The 15,227-nt window shown below is 36.3% G+C and overlaps 1 protein-coding gene across 1 annotated transcript; it reads left to right on the top strand.

Moving 5' to 3' along the window:
* The first annotated feature begins 1,742 nt into the window (after nt 1-1,742).
* trpc6a (transient receptor potential cation channel, subfamily C, member 6a) lies at nt 1,743-13,103 on the top strand. Its single transcript, XM_048167444.1, has 12 exons — nt 1,743-3,249; nt 6,103-6,850; nt 9,826-10,005; nt 10,081-10,245; nt 10,577-10,793; nt 10,943-11,170; nt 11,250-11,514; nt 11,673-11,868; nt 12,166-12,366; nt 12,484-12,540; nt 12,646-12,721; nt 12,942-13,103. The coding sequence occupies exons 1-12, from the start codon at nt 3,107-3,109 to the stop codon at nt 13,088-13,090; spliced, it is 2,625 nt and encodes an 874-aa protein (XP_048023401.1). The 5' UTR covers nt 1,743-3,106; the 3' UTR covers nt 13,091-13,103.
* Nucleotides 13,104-15,227: the final 2,124 nt, after the last annotated feature.

The following is a 15,227-nucleotide window of genomic DNA, read 5'->3' as shown; positions in this document are numbered from 1 at the left end:
AAAGAATCTTGCCAAATTTTGTCCTGCCAAAGACTAAACAGAAAGTCCAGTTCTGCTGAAGCATTTCGTGAGTAGGACCTTGCCCTGGGCCTACGATGTGGGAGTCACTGTGAGAGAGTGGAGGGAACCAGATAACATTGAATACCATGATATGAACATGAGAATTTGGTATTTTTTGGTATTGCACAAAAAAAGGATGATTATTTTAAAGGAGTAATGTCCTTGCTCAGACAAAAAACTCTGCCGTGTTTAGAAAGCAAAGCTTCTTCCCTACTCTACATGGATCCACCCAATCATTTATGGAAAATGAGCTGAAAAATGGCTCATTCTGAAATCATTATCGTTATGATGTCACAACTATGAACACATTCAGGGGCATCATGTACCTATTCATTTTTCTCTTTTTTTTGCCTCACTTATATCCTTGATATGAGCATGAAACATTTTAAAAACATAAGGTATGTTAGACTAGTTATTTATATTTCATTTACATAATTTATATGAAGATGGAATTTTAATTTTAAAGGGTTAGTTCAGCCAAAATTTAAAATTCTGTCATTAATTACTCACCTTTATGTCTTTCCAAACCTGTAAGACCTTCATTCATCTTCGGAACACAAATTAAGATATTTTTAATAAAATCTGAGCGCTTTCTGTCCCTTCATTGACAGCCTATGCATCTACCATTTTCAAGCCCCAGAAAGGAAGTAAAAAGATAATTAATGTAATCATGTGATTCCAGTGGTTTAATCTCAATTTTATGAAGTGATGTGAGTGCTTTGTTTGTGCAAAAAACATAATTTACCACTTTATTTACAAAATATTTATCTCCAATGCATTCACGAGAGCACAGTGCGTATATATATATATATATATATATATATATATATATATATATATATATATATATATATATATAAAAATGTTAGATTTTGATGTTTTGGAAGGAAATGCTGTATTTATTTATAAATATCACCCCAATCTTCAGTTAAATTGCATTTAAACTCCACTTGATTTAGTTTTGAATAGGCATAACTATTAACATATGACCACAATAATTAATGAATGCCTATATAACTCAGCCACTCTAGTCTAAACTCTGATAGAAGACAGTGATGCGGATACATGGAGATTTGCCAATCCTAACAGATCATTTATGTATAAAATTCTAAAAGTTACAGTAGCAAAAACAGCTTGCATAACTTTTAGGATCAGAGAGAGGATGGGAAATGGTCATGTAAAAATAAATTACAACTGTTTTGATGCAAGAAACCATGTTAAAGGTTGAATTTAGTAGGGAAAATGCCACAAAAGTCTAGCTTCTTTCCAATGATTTACAGACTTTAAGTTTTAAACTTTAAAAAGATGTTTTAATATTAACCACAATGAAAAATGTGATCCAACTATTTATAAGAGAAAAAATTTTTTGTTAACATTTTAAGGTTTAATTTTATTCACATTAGTAAACCACATTAGTTAAAGTAAGAGTTAGCATGTATTAATCTTAACCACAACATTACTGGTAACACTTTACAATAACATTCATTAGTTAAACATTAGTTAATATATTAACTAACATGAGCAATACATTTGTTACTGTATTAACTAATCTTTGCTAATGTATGTAATTAGCAAACAATATTATAATTTTATAATATATTATATTATAATATTATGTTTTGAAATCAGCCATCACTATATAAGTTGGTTGTTTTTTTTGTTGAGTGAGGGTGAGTAATAAATGACAGAATTTTAATTTTTGGGTGAACTAACCCTTTAACTAACATTAGCAAAGATAAATAAAAGCTGTAAAAATATTTTGTTCATTGTTAGTTCATTTCAGTTAATTCAATAATGGTAACAAATGAAACCAGTAGCACTTTATTGTACAGTTCTGTTCCCCATGTACATACAATGTACATATTACAGCAATTACAATAATTGGGTAATAACTAGGTACTAACCCTGAACCTACTAACCTTAACCCCTGGTTTTGCGCACTCTGCACTTTATTTGTGGCCTCTGGACAATTATACTATGTGAGACTTTTTTTTGTGTGTGGATCTTATTTGTTTTTCGATCTAACAGAAACTATATGCAAAACCGTACTGCAGCAAGCCTTGGGCCGAGGGCATTTAGTTAATAAAAATAGTCTAAAAATAGTCACTCTGATGGTCATCAGTATCGGGGCCTATCAACATGAGAATAGAAACAAGACAGTGGCTTCCCATGACCCACTGTGTGGGTTACCTTTTGACCCATTGGTTTGGCTCACGTACTCAGACGTTTGTGGGCAGTATTCTGACCACTGCAGCACGTACACATTTAGTCATGTGGGTTTACTGTATACACACACACAGAGACAGATGCGAGACTGTGTGAGAAAGAATGGCAGAAAGAGGCAAAATAAAAAGAATCAAAAGTGTGATGTTGCCGCTGACGATTGGTCAGTCTGGAATTCCATTGAAGGCTTTTCCCACAGTTTAGAGAGAGCTGGACATTCGTAATGAACACACAGGATGTAGAGGTTTATTGGGAACGCTGAAATAGACCCAAAGGGATCCTACATCTGCACTCCCTCACTGAGTTTTGATTTTAGAAGCTGGAAGCAGATTTTAATCATGATTCCTAATACAAACAGAGAGGAATATACAGCGACAGGGATATTTTGAAAGGTGACGGACTTGCACATGGCATTTCTGTGATTTCTTCAAATTCTTCATACTGAAAATGTTACTAATCAAGAAAATGAACGGATTTCGTTATCTGTCTAATGTTGAACTTAGGACTACATGCTTTCAATTTCATTCAGTTTGAGCAAATAAACGGAGCAAGGAAGAAAACGACTCATTTTTAGGTTTTGTGAACAAGCATGAAGATTGTTACATTCTTCATTAATAGCCAATGCGTGGAAAAGAGCAGTTAAAATTCCTCAGTGCTCTGCACTATCTCAAGACTTAAACGGGAACATAACAAAGGCTGTAGAGGAAAGTGACTTGCCAGTGTGTAGCGCACACTCAATCACTCACAGCTGGATGTTTGGATAACACGATGTGTTAGCTTTGGTGTATTCACATTTAAGACGTGAACTGCCTCAGTTGAAAGTATGAATCAAAGAAGACCTGTTCTGGAAGATAAAAATCAATCAAAGTATCACACAATTGAAAAGAGGAACAGAAGTAAAGACAATCTACTGATGAACGAAGACTTTGGTGAGGACTCTTATGGCGGTTATGGATACTACCATGGGTGAGTTGGTCAAGGTTCTGTATGCTGTATGTTTAGTTGGCATTGCCTTCTGAGATAATATGTAGTTCAATGTCCTGACCGGAAACTGTCACTCAGTTCAATGTAATATTTGTGCATTGTTTTGCTCATTTATAATGCCCGTTTTCATTGCACAGGCTCATTAGAAGCTAGTTTAAAAGTTTATCATATATAAGTCATTGGCATGAATTAAAGGATTAGTTCAGAATTAAAATTTCCTGATAATTTACTCACCCCCATGCCATCCAAGATGTTCATGTCTTTCTTTCTTCATTCGAAAAGAAAGTGGGTTCAGTGGGGTTCACCAGGTGAAAGGACCAAATTGCAGTTTCATTGCAGCTTCAAAGGGCTCTACGGAATGCCAGATGATGAATAACGGTCTTATCTAACAATTGGTCATTTTCTAAAAAAATTAAAATTCATATACTTTTTAAACACAAATGCGATACAAATTATGTTGAAAGGTCACGCTACTTTTCTACTCCTATTTCAAAATTGTCTGATATTTTTGTTTTACCTTTTTTTTGTTAAAGCGGAACTCAGTAAGATTTGCAAAGCTCCCCCTACAGGTTCCTTCAGTGAATCACACTGTTGTAAATACTCCAAGCGCAGCTCTGGACTACAACGACTACAACGCTCACCAGCGCAGTAGTTTTGCAAATACAGTACAAGAAAGAGGAGGTGGGTAATTTGCAAATACAGTACACTCGATGGAGGTGGGTAATTTTCGAAATGGTCTTATAAAGTCATAATATAGGGCTGCACGATATATCGCATGAGATTGTCACGCGCATTTCGTCAGTAAAGCCGGTTCCCTGATTACTGCTAAATCGCCATCACCTGCTTTCAAATGGAGCGGCATTTAATAGACAGAGCCGTAGTTCACTGATAAGCCACGCAATATCGCGTTCATATCGCAGATGAATCGCCTTCGATAATGAACGCGATATTGCGTAGCTTGTCAGTGAACTACGGCTCTGTCTATTAAATGCCGCTCCATTTGAAAGCTGGTGATGGCGATTAAGCGGTAATCAGGGAGCCGGCTTTACTGACGAAATGCGCGTGACAATCTCATGCGATATATCGTGCAGCCCTAATATATACATTGTTTTTGAATTACCGTAAAGCATTTTGTCACTCTCGCGTGAACGTGAACATGAGGCGAGATTGTTTCAGGTCGACGCAGCTCAACTTGCAAGTGCTGTTTTCTGGCGTAGACGTGCCAGAGGGAGTTAGTGCTCGCCTTAAACACACCACTACAAGTCAATTAACCATCATAAGGACTTAGAAAACTATTTATGAAGGTAAAAAAAGTTACTTAGTTCTGCTTTAAGGGCGTTTACCGACGTGATTACATCATGCGTGCGGATTGCAGAGCTGTAAACATAAATAAAAATGTATATTCTTTTTAACCACAAATGCCCATCTTGCACTGCTCTGCGCCACACATTACGTTGAAAGGTCATGCATGACATAGGTGGAAGTACCACGGTAAGGCTAAAAACTCCATCTAATTTTCTACTCCTACTTCAAAATCGTCCGATATAGTTGTTTTACCTTTTTTGTTAAAGGTTATTTAGCTTACCCTGTGTCTCAATCAGCTCCCAAGTTCAGTAGTCAGGGCACTGACCAGGGAGTCGGCCATTTTAAGGGCTGTCTCAATTGCAGAATCCTTCCAGGGCACTGAAACGTTCGCTCCCTGAAAAGTCCCACAATGCACCGTGAAAACCAGGGAGCATCGATGCTCACTATGCTCCCTTAACGGAAGTTCTGAAGCGCGATACTTGAATCACGTGAGCCAACTCACTACACATAACGATACGTGATAGATGTTTTTAAAAATACAAACCGTTATTTTATTATATTTCAGCATAAACATACATCGCTAGACAGGTAATGAACATAATCTAGCTAACACTTATAATTTATTCACGGCTGAAATGTTGCACGTAAGCAAATAATTAATCATAATGTACTTTAAATAACATTACAAGTAATGTCAGAAAATATCAGCTCTGTTGTTGTTCATAAATACCAGTAGTGATGTTGTACAATGAGGACGTTGTCACGTCGCCGGTCATAAGTTTCCCAATGTAGTGAACCAGCATCTTTTACTGTCCTTACCAGTGCCCGAATTCGTGTACACGATATAGGCTACTGATTCACGAGCTCAGGAGCTAGGGAACTGATTGAGACACACCCTTAATCTTTGAACGTTCACTTTGTAGACACTGGATCGGTACTTCCTTCTACGTCACACATTACATTTGCAACGTGATTACGTCATGTGTGTGGATCGCATAGCTAGTGCTAGACAAGCATTTGTGGTTAAAAAGTATACAATTTTTTATTTATTTTTTTAGAAAATGACCGATTTTTCGTTAAATAAGACCCTTATTCCTCATCTGGGATCGCATAGAGCGCTTTAAAGATGCACTGAAACTGCAGTTTGGACTTTCAACACGGTGAACCCCACTGAAGTCCACTATATGGATAAAAATCCTGGAATGTTTTCCTCAAAAATCTTAATTTCTTTTCGACTGAAGAAAGACAAACATGAACATCTTGGATGCCGTGGGGGAGAGTAAATCATCATGAAATTTTCATTCAGAAGTGAACTAATCCTTTAATGTAAATAACATGTTTAGCACAGCTAAGGCTACCAAAAATGTTTTGCAAATATTTGTATGAATAAATGAATGATAGCCTATTACTGTAAACAATAGCCAACATAATTTCACACAGACCTAATTTGTATTATTCAATGCCATATTAATTATGAAATTAATTAATAAAATGCTAATACACATATATTTGACATGTTTTTAATCGTAGAGAGAACATGGCCCGTCAGGCGCTACCCAAGAGCCGAAGGCAGGCGGTACGAGGGGCAGCTTACATGTTCAATGCTCATCCTAACAGCCTAACACCTGTAGAGGAACGTTTCCTTGATGCTGCCGAGTATGGAAATATACCTGTCGTGCGCCGGATGCTTGAGGAGATCCCCGAGCTGGATGTTAACTGTGTGGACTACATGGGCCAGAATGCATTGCAGCTGGCAGTGGCAAACGAACACTTAGAGGTAACAGAGCTCCTGTTGAAGAAAGACAACCTGTCGCGTATTGGGGATGCACTATTGTTAGCCATCAGCAAAGGTTACACCAGGATTGTCGAGGCCATTTTGAGCCACAAAGCTTTCGCCGACTCCAAGAGACTCACAGCGAGCCCCAGTCAGGCTCCGATGCACGATGACTTTTTTGCATATGACGAAGACGGCACGCGCTTTTCTCATGATGTCACTCCAGTCATTCTAGCATCTCACTGTCACGAATACGAGATCGTGCACATTCTTCTGGGAAAGGGTGCTCGCATTGAGCAGCCACATGACTACTTTTGTGCCTGCGACACCTGCAATTACCATCAAAAGTACGATTCTTTTTGCCACTCCCGCTCGCGTATCAATGCCTACAGAGGATTGGCCAGTCCAGCGTACCTCTCTCTGTCCAATGAGGATCCTGTGCTGGCTGCTCTGGAGCTCAGCAATGAGCTCGCCTCCTTGGCCAATATTGAAAAGGAATTTAAGGTATAGCTATAAAATCCTATTGACACAACCAAAACTGTTCGACATCTAAAGAGAAAGTTCAAACAAAAATGAAAATTCTGTGATTATTTACTCACATTCGTTTTGTTCCAAACCTGAAGAATGTACTGGCAATTGTTTTCTGTGTAAATAAAGTGACAGTGAGCACAATAGATTATAGTCACAATAGTCTTCTGAAGTCATACACATTTCTGTGATTAGCTCTTGTGCACTTGTAGAGTAGCCTACTTCAAATCTTAAAATTATATTTATCTTTCAGAAAAAGTGATTGATTATAACTTAACCGTAATGTTATTTGGTATTACTCAATATTTACATATATTTTAAATGTACTAAATTGCAACTTCGCCATTGCAAATATGCAATAACAAATATAGTTAAATACATGACATAGATGATTCAAGAGAAATGACATTAAAGCATATTTAAGTTTACCATAAATGCCTGTCAGTACATTCATTAGTACACTTAAACCATATTTCAAAGACATAAAGATATAATCAAGTCTTACTTAAAGGTAGTTCACCCAAAAATGAAAATAATGTCATTAATACTCACCCTCATGCCGTTCCACACCTGTAAGACCTCAGTTAATCTTCGGAACACAAATTAAAATATTTTAGTTGAAATCCGATGGCTCAGTGAGGCCTGCATAGACATTTCCTCTCTCAAGATCCATTAATGTACTAAAAACATATTTAAATCAGTTCATGTGAGTACAGTGGTTCAAAATTAATATTATAAAGTGACAAGAATATTTTTGGTGCGCCAAAAAAAACTAAATAACGACTTATATAGTGATGGCCGATTTCAAAACACTGCTTCAGGAAGCTTTGGAGCATAATGAATCGGCGTATCGAATCATGATTCGGATCGCGTGTCAAACCGCCAACGGCTGAAATCACGTGACTTTGGCGCTCCGAACTGCTGATTCGACACGCTGACTCATAATGCTCCGAAGCTTCCTGAAGCAGTGTTTTGAAATCGGCCATCACTATATAAGTCGTTATTTTATTTTTTTGGCACACCAAAAATTTTCTCGTCGCTTTATAATATTAATATTGAACCACTGTACTCACATGAACTGATTTAAATATGTTTTTAGTACATTAATGGATCTTGAGAGAGGAAATGTCATTGCCGGCTATGCAGGCCTCACGGAGCCATCGGATTTCAACAAAAATATCTTAATTTGCAATTAACGAAGGTCTTATGGGTGTGGAACGGCATGAGGGTGAGTAATAAAAAAAAAACTGACATTAGTTAACATAATTGCATTTAATATGAATGTAAACTATAATACATTTTCATTTAATTGCAATTTACATGCAACATTACATTACATTCAGTTCACACTTAAGTACATTCTTTTAAAGTATATTATTTCTGTGTCATAAAGTGTACTTCTTTACTTTTCACGAGGACAGGCTGAAATTTAAGTAATTTTACACTGAAATTCTCAAATGTGGCTGCAGGTTTGACAATAGTGCTATGTGACCAATCAACAATATGTAGGTCACATGAACAAATGCCATGCTGCATCTTTGAATATAAAAGTGCACATGAGATATGACAACTACAGTCAGGGCCAGATTTACCTCATATTGTAACATATGCAAAATACATTTTTGGGCCTCCTCAATACCCCACCAGTACTACATACTGTATATCGTCGCTGTCGGATGGAAACCTCATATGCCTAAAACCGCTACTTTTCAAATAGGAAATAGGTATTTTTTAATTAAACACTGTCAACGTTGATGCTGTGGCTTTATATATGGTCACAAACATGCATGTGTCATTATATTATTAACATTCTACCCAAAACAAGCTTAAATAGAGTTACAAGGTTATTGACCACCGAATTTCAGAGAATGTCAAACATACGCCTATGTGTTTTGTCCATCATTAGAACGGCCTCATCATTATCGACTTATAGGTTATAAAGTTTATTGTAGCTACACGTGGGTGCAAATTTTTTCTGTCATTTGGCCAAAATCTCATGTTAAGACAATACAGTTACTAGCTATGACTCGATGGCAAATGCTAAACTAAGACACATAAAACACTTATGTATGATGTTTCTTTAGTAAAGAAAATGCTGTACTTATTCAAAGAACCACTTCTTTATTTACCCCTGCATCAGGGTTGCCAGGTTTTCACAACAAAATCCGCCCAACTGCTCCTCAAAACTAGCCCAATTGCATTTCAGGGTTATCCCAGGGTAAAAATCGCTTTCTGGGGGGTAAGATTCGCGGTTTTGGAGGGGCTTCCCTTGTAAAATTTGCATTCCAGGGGCTAAATGTCATGTTATTTTGGGTCGATTCAACCTGTGGACATGAAAAACAACCCGCGCCAACAGTGTAAAAGTAGCCCGATTGGCAACTTGGCAACACTGCCCTGCATTGCAAACAAGCAGAGATGGTACAAACTGTGTGCAGCACTTCATAGAGGTGGGTGGAGTTATGAGGTATGATCGACAGTTTGAGGATCCAATGGAGGTTTCATAAGTTAAATATTTGCAAAACCCACAGACAGACATAAAGGGTGACCAATAGTTATGATTTATGAAAAAATGACAAAATAAGGAGATACAAGGTTTGTCCCCGAAATTTAAAATTTTGTTAATTTAGAGAGTGTTTTACTATTAGAGTGAAATAGAAATAATAATAATAAAAAAAAATCCTCATTGTAATTGCCCCCTACAATGGCTATGCATCCGGCCCTGACTACAGTGGAAGAAAAGATAACCTAATAATTGTGTGTTTTCATCACAAAAATCAAACATATAGAATCATAAGACTTGGAATATAGAGCACAAGTTGGACTCATTGTATGATCTCTTTTTGCTGGTTTGTTGCCATTACAATCTTCTCACAGAATTTTCATTTTGGGTGAACTATTCTTTCAAAAATGTAGAAAGATTCCATTTTCTTTCTAATGACTATCTTCCTCAGAATGAATATAGGAAACTCTCTATGCAATGCAAAGACTTTGTTGTGGGGCTTCTGGACCTGTGCCGGAGCACAGAGGAAGTGGAAGCCATTCTGAACGGCGAAGAAGATGAGACTTTAGAACTGCCCGGCCGACCAAGTCTCTTTCGCTTAAAACTCGCAATAAAGTACGAACTGAAAAAGGTAAATATAAAAAACAGAAATCTTATAATCTGCCTTGTAATTCTATCATAAAACCCTTCTTCTTTTCCGATACAGTTTGTGGCCCATCCTAACTGTCAGCAACAGCTCTTATCAATATGGTACGAAAACCTGCCCGAACTCAGGCAGCAGACCACAGCCATTAAGTTCTTAGTGGTTTTAGGTGTTGCAATGGGACTCCCCTTTCTAGCTATGGTGTATTGGGTGGCACCATGCAGCAAGGTAAGTATGTTCACACAGAGTTATGCTGTTTACTTTCGAACACTAGTGAAAACCAGATGTATTGCATAGCAAACATATAGTACATGTCTAAAGATTAAAGCAAAGGCTTTCATCCACTGAAATCTTTAGTCAGTAAGACTGTTCCCATGGTTGTAAATTATAGCAGTGCTTAAAATATCCACCGTATCCTATGAGTCATAATAATAAAATTGATAAGCATATCTGGCTGATAAGCAGTAATGAACAAATACACAATAGAAGAATGCGTCCACAGCACATGAAATCTTTTGTTTATCACACCACAATCAGTAAAAAATGCTGTTACCAACAGATGGGAAAGATCATGCGTGGCCCTTTCCTTAAGTTTGTGGCACACGCGGCCTCCTTCACTATTTTCCTTGGCCTTTTGGTCATGAACGCTGCAGACCGCTTTGATGGGACAAAGCTGCTTCCAAATATGACCATTCATGACTATCCGACGCAGCTGTTTCGTATGAAAACAACTCCCTTTACGTGGATGGAAATGCTCATCATTTCCTGGGTCATAGGTTTGTTTCTGAGTGATTTTTAACTAGTCAAAGGTTATTACTCTACTACAATCTGTATTTAGAGAATGAAATGTACAGTTCATTTCCATGTCCTAGGACAAACAGCTTGTTGCAACATTCATTACTATGTTTTTATGTCCTTCTCTCAGGGATGATTTGGGCAGAGTGCAAGGAGATCTGGTCTCAAGGTCCAAGAGAATATCTTCTTGAGCCTTGGAATTTGCTAGACTTTGGAATGTTGGCCATTTTTGTGGCATCCTTCATCTCAAGGATAATGGCTTTCTGGCATGCATGTGTAGCACAACGCTATGTTGATGAGCACTACACAGATTTAACCAATGTAACTTTGCCTTTTGAGGTGGGATACTTCCAGCTGGGTGAGTCATCTAGGCTAGTCTGGCAAGATTTCACTTCCCGCAAAATTACATCTGCATAAAAAAATCTTTTTTATTCCAGCTCGGATCGACTGGCTCCCGTCTGATCCTCAGTTAGTTTCAGAAGGCTTGTACGCTATTGCAGTGGTCCTGAGTTTTTCTCGAATTGCGTACATCCTGCCAGCGAATGAGAGCTTTGGACCCTTGCAGATATCTTTGGGACGAACTGTGAAGGACATCTTCAAGTTCATGGTTATCTTCATCCTGGTCTTTCTGGCATTCATGATTGGAATGTTCAACCTCTACTCATATTATCGGGGCGCTAAACAGAATGACGCTTTCACAACGTGAGTAAATATATATATTCAAATATACCGACACCAAACTTTTGAACGGTAGTGTGACATCGAACATTTGGTAGCTGGCAAAATAAACTCATCTCTTATGAAAAAAGGAAATGTTCCTTAGTTTAAATTTCCATCAATACATGTCTTATCTTTTATAGTGTAGAAGAAAGCTTCAAAACATTGTTTTGGGCGATATTTGGCCTTTCTGAGGTCAGATCAGTAGTCGTGAACAACGGACACAAGTTCATCGAGAACATTGGCTATGTTCTCTATGGAGTTTACAATGTGACAGTGGTCATTGTCCTACTCAACATGCTCATTGCCATGATCAACAGTTCCTTTCAGGAGATTGAGGTACTTTGTCTTCTCAGTTTTACTTCTTCATATTTCTTTCTAAGAGCTGCTGACATTATAAATCTTTGTACAGCAGATCAAATGGGATCTTTGTGCTGATGAAGCACTCCATTGAAGAGGTTTTTGCATACTATGGAAAAAACGTTATCTCTATTCTCTTCAGGATGGGATAATTAGTTTGACTGCTTAGTTTTGTTTTAGTAATGTTCTTCGCACATCTCTTACCTCTGCATATCTGTATTGATTCATTTGTCGCTTCAAGTATCCAAAACATAAGTGTTTCCTGATGTCTTGCAGGATGATGCAGATGTGGAGTGGAAGTTTGCCCGGGCCAAGCTCTGGTTCACCTACTTTGAGGAGGGCAGGACTCTCCCTGTGCCTTTTAACTTGGTTCCCAGTCCCAAGTCTGTTGTGGGTCTGGTGATGGGGGCTAAAAGTCTCCTGCAGGAGCTTTTTGACAGACACAAAGCCATTATGAAAGGGTCTGAGCTTAGTGAGGTGAGGCAAATCCACTCTGATTCTGCATTAGAGTAAGCTGATTTGTATCATTCATTTACAATCACAATAAACTAATCTATTTATGTTGCTCTTGTGATTTGTTGGATCATAATTAAGTTGGGACAGAGCAAAACTTGCAGGGACAAGAATCTTTCAAGCTCCAGTCGATATCAGGCATGTTTACTTTTTTTGATATTCTTGACTGAATATTTATAATCTGAATATGGTTTATATTTGCTTTTTGCATTTGATTGAACTTACTTCATTTGATCTGTACAGAAAATTATGAAGCGTCTCGTTAAGCGATACATCATCAAAGCTCAAAATGACAAAGAATGTGATGAAGTCAATGAGGGTGAGTGTGTGTATTTAAAATTTCATTAAAGGAATAATTCACCAAAAAATGGTCATGGTCACTATTAACTCATTAATGGCTGAGCAAAAATTTGAAAAAAATTAAGCAAAGCGGTCCAGAACAACATGAGTGTGAGGGAATAATGATAGATTTTTTGATGAAATTTGTTTGAATATACTCAAAGTTTTCATAATTAAGACTGAAGACTGCTGTGTTACAGGTGAATTGAAGGAGATTAAGCAGGACATTTCAAGCCTTCGCTATGAGCTGCTGGAGGAGAAGTCACACAACATGGAGGAGCTGGCGAAGCTAGTGAGGACACTTGAAACAAATCTCTCTCAGGACTGCTTGATATTAAAGTCTAATTGAGGAAGTCAGAAAACAGTGTTTTTTTATTGTACATAAGCATATAATTAACTATTTATCAAGCAAGACAATTTGCACAAGGACTACATGTGGTTTCACATGCTTCTCTGCCTTGGCCTTCTGGTTTAACAGAAAAAAGAACAGCTATTGATCTTTCTGTGACTGAAAAAGTGAAATTCTGTGTGTTTCTGTTTTGGCTATACATTACTGAACAAAAGTTTTTTGTATGATACATATGCACAATTTACTGTTAAAGATTATTTCTGTTAGTACGTACCCTTCAAAACTCTAATTCACATACAACAACAACAAAAGTTCATTCTTTTTTACTTTTACATTTTGATATTTATTTCTGTTAGTGTCTATTTTTCTATTTTTTATAGACACAAATTTTATATATATATATATATATACATACAGTACAGTCCAAAAGTTTGGAACCACTAAGATTTTTAATGTTTTTAAAAGAAGTTTCGTCTGCTCACCAAGGCTACATTTATTTGTTAAATATCATATATTAATTAAAAATACAGTAAAAAACAGTAATATTGTGAAATATTATTACAATTTAAAATAACTGTGTACTATTTAAATATATTTGACAAAGTAATTTATTCCTGTGATGCAAAGCTGAATTTTCAGCATCGTTACTCCAGTCTTCAGTGTCACATGATCCTTCAGAAATCATTCTAATATGCTGATTTGCTGCTCAATAAACATTTATGATTATTTTCAATGTTGAAAACAGTTGTGTACTTTTTTTCAGGATTCCTTGATGAATAGAAAGTTCAAAAGAACAGCATTTATCTGAAATACAAAGCTTCTGTAGCATTATACACTACCGTTCAAAAGTTTGGGGTCAGTAAGAATTTTTATTTTTATTTTTTTGAAAAGAAATTAAAGAAATTAATACTTTTATTCAGCAAGGATGCATTAAATCAATCAAAAGTGTCAGTAAAGACATTTATAATGTTACAAAAGATTAGATTTCAGATAAACACTGTTCTTTTGAACTTTCTATTCATCAAATAATCCTAAAAAAAAATTTGTACACAAATATTTTGTACAATTGTACACATTAAATGTTTCTTGAGCAGCAGATCAGCATATTAGAATGATTTCTGAAGGATCATGTGACACTGAAGACTGGAGTAATGATGCTGAAAATTCAGCTTTGCATCACAGGAATAAATTACTTTGTCAAATATATTTAAATAGTACACAGTTATTTTAAATTGTAATAATATTTCACAATATTACTGTTTTTTACTGTATTTTTAATTAAATAAATGTAGCCTTGGTGAGCAGACGAAACTTCTTTTAAAAACATAAAAAATCTTAGTGGTTCCAAACTTTTGGACTGTACTGTATATATATATATATATAATCTATGTAATTTGTGTCTATAAACAATGCTCATCCTACAGAATTATAGGTAATAATGCTAGGCGAACAATTTTCTGTTGCTGGAAATTACCTCTAATGACATGTGATCACATTATCAGATATATCAACATAATTTTCCCTCGATTACATAAAGTTCTGTTCAAACACAAAATGTTTAATGATTTTTCTTTGTATCAAGATAAACTATAATGGGACAGCCCACTTTTTCAATATGTCATGTTCCTTTTCTCCACAGGGACTCTTGAGGCATATTACTTAAAGAGTTACATTATTTCTCCTTTTTGTGTAACAAAAGAATTTCTGTTCAGAAGGTCAGTTAAGTCTCCAACTAAGCATGAGACAAACTCAGGAACATTTATGTTATGCAAATTAAAAATATCACAGAGTTATGGTGAGAAAGTAAGGCCATGTTTTCACAAAATGCTCCACAGAGAATGGAAAAATAAAGAATGCAGCGTGCTTCATGAATCAGAGCTGCTTTGTTTGACTCTGCTGACACAATAACACATGCTGCTAAGTTGGCAAAGCTTTGTTTAACCAGAGCAACACAAACCTTTAGATAAAGCCTATCCAGAATATATATATATATATATATATATATATATATATATATATATATATATGTGTGTAAAAGCTATTACAGTCTGTAATTTTTATACACCTGAATGGTAAATCTTTGATGTCCTTGCTGTTCACATGTTGTAACATCAATTGCAACACTGTGACTGCATTT

Source organism: Megalobrama amblycephala, linkage group LG18 (assembly GCF_018812025.1).
Source record: "Megalobrama amblycephala isolate DHTTF-2021 linkage group LG18, ASM1881202v1, whole genome shotgun sequence".
Lineage (NCBI taxonomy): Eukaryota > Metazoa > Chordata > Actinopteri > Cypriniformes > Xenocyprididae > Megalobrama > Megalobrama amblycephala.
The sequence above is the reverse complement of the archived record's forward strand: the minus strand, read 5'-3'. Positions and strand labels throughout refer to the sequence as shown.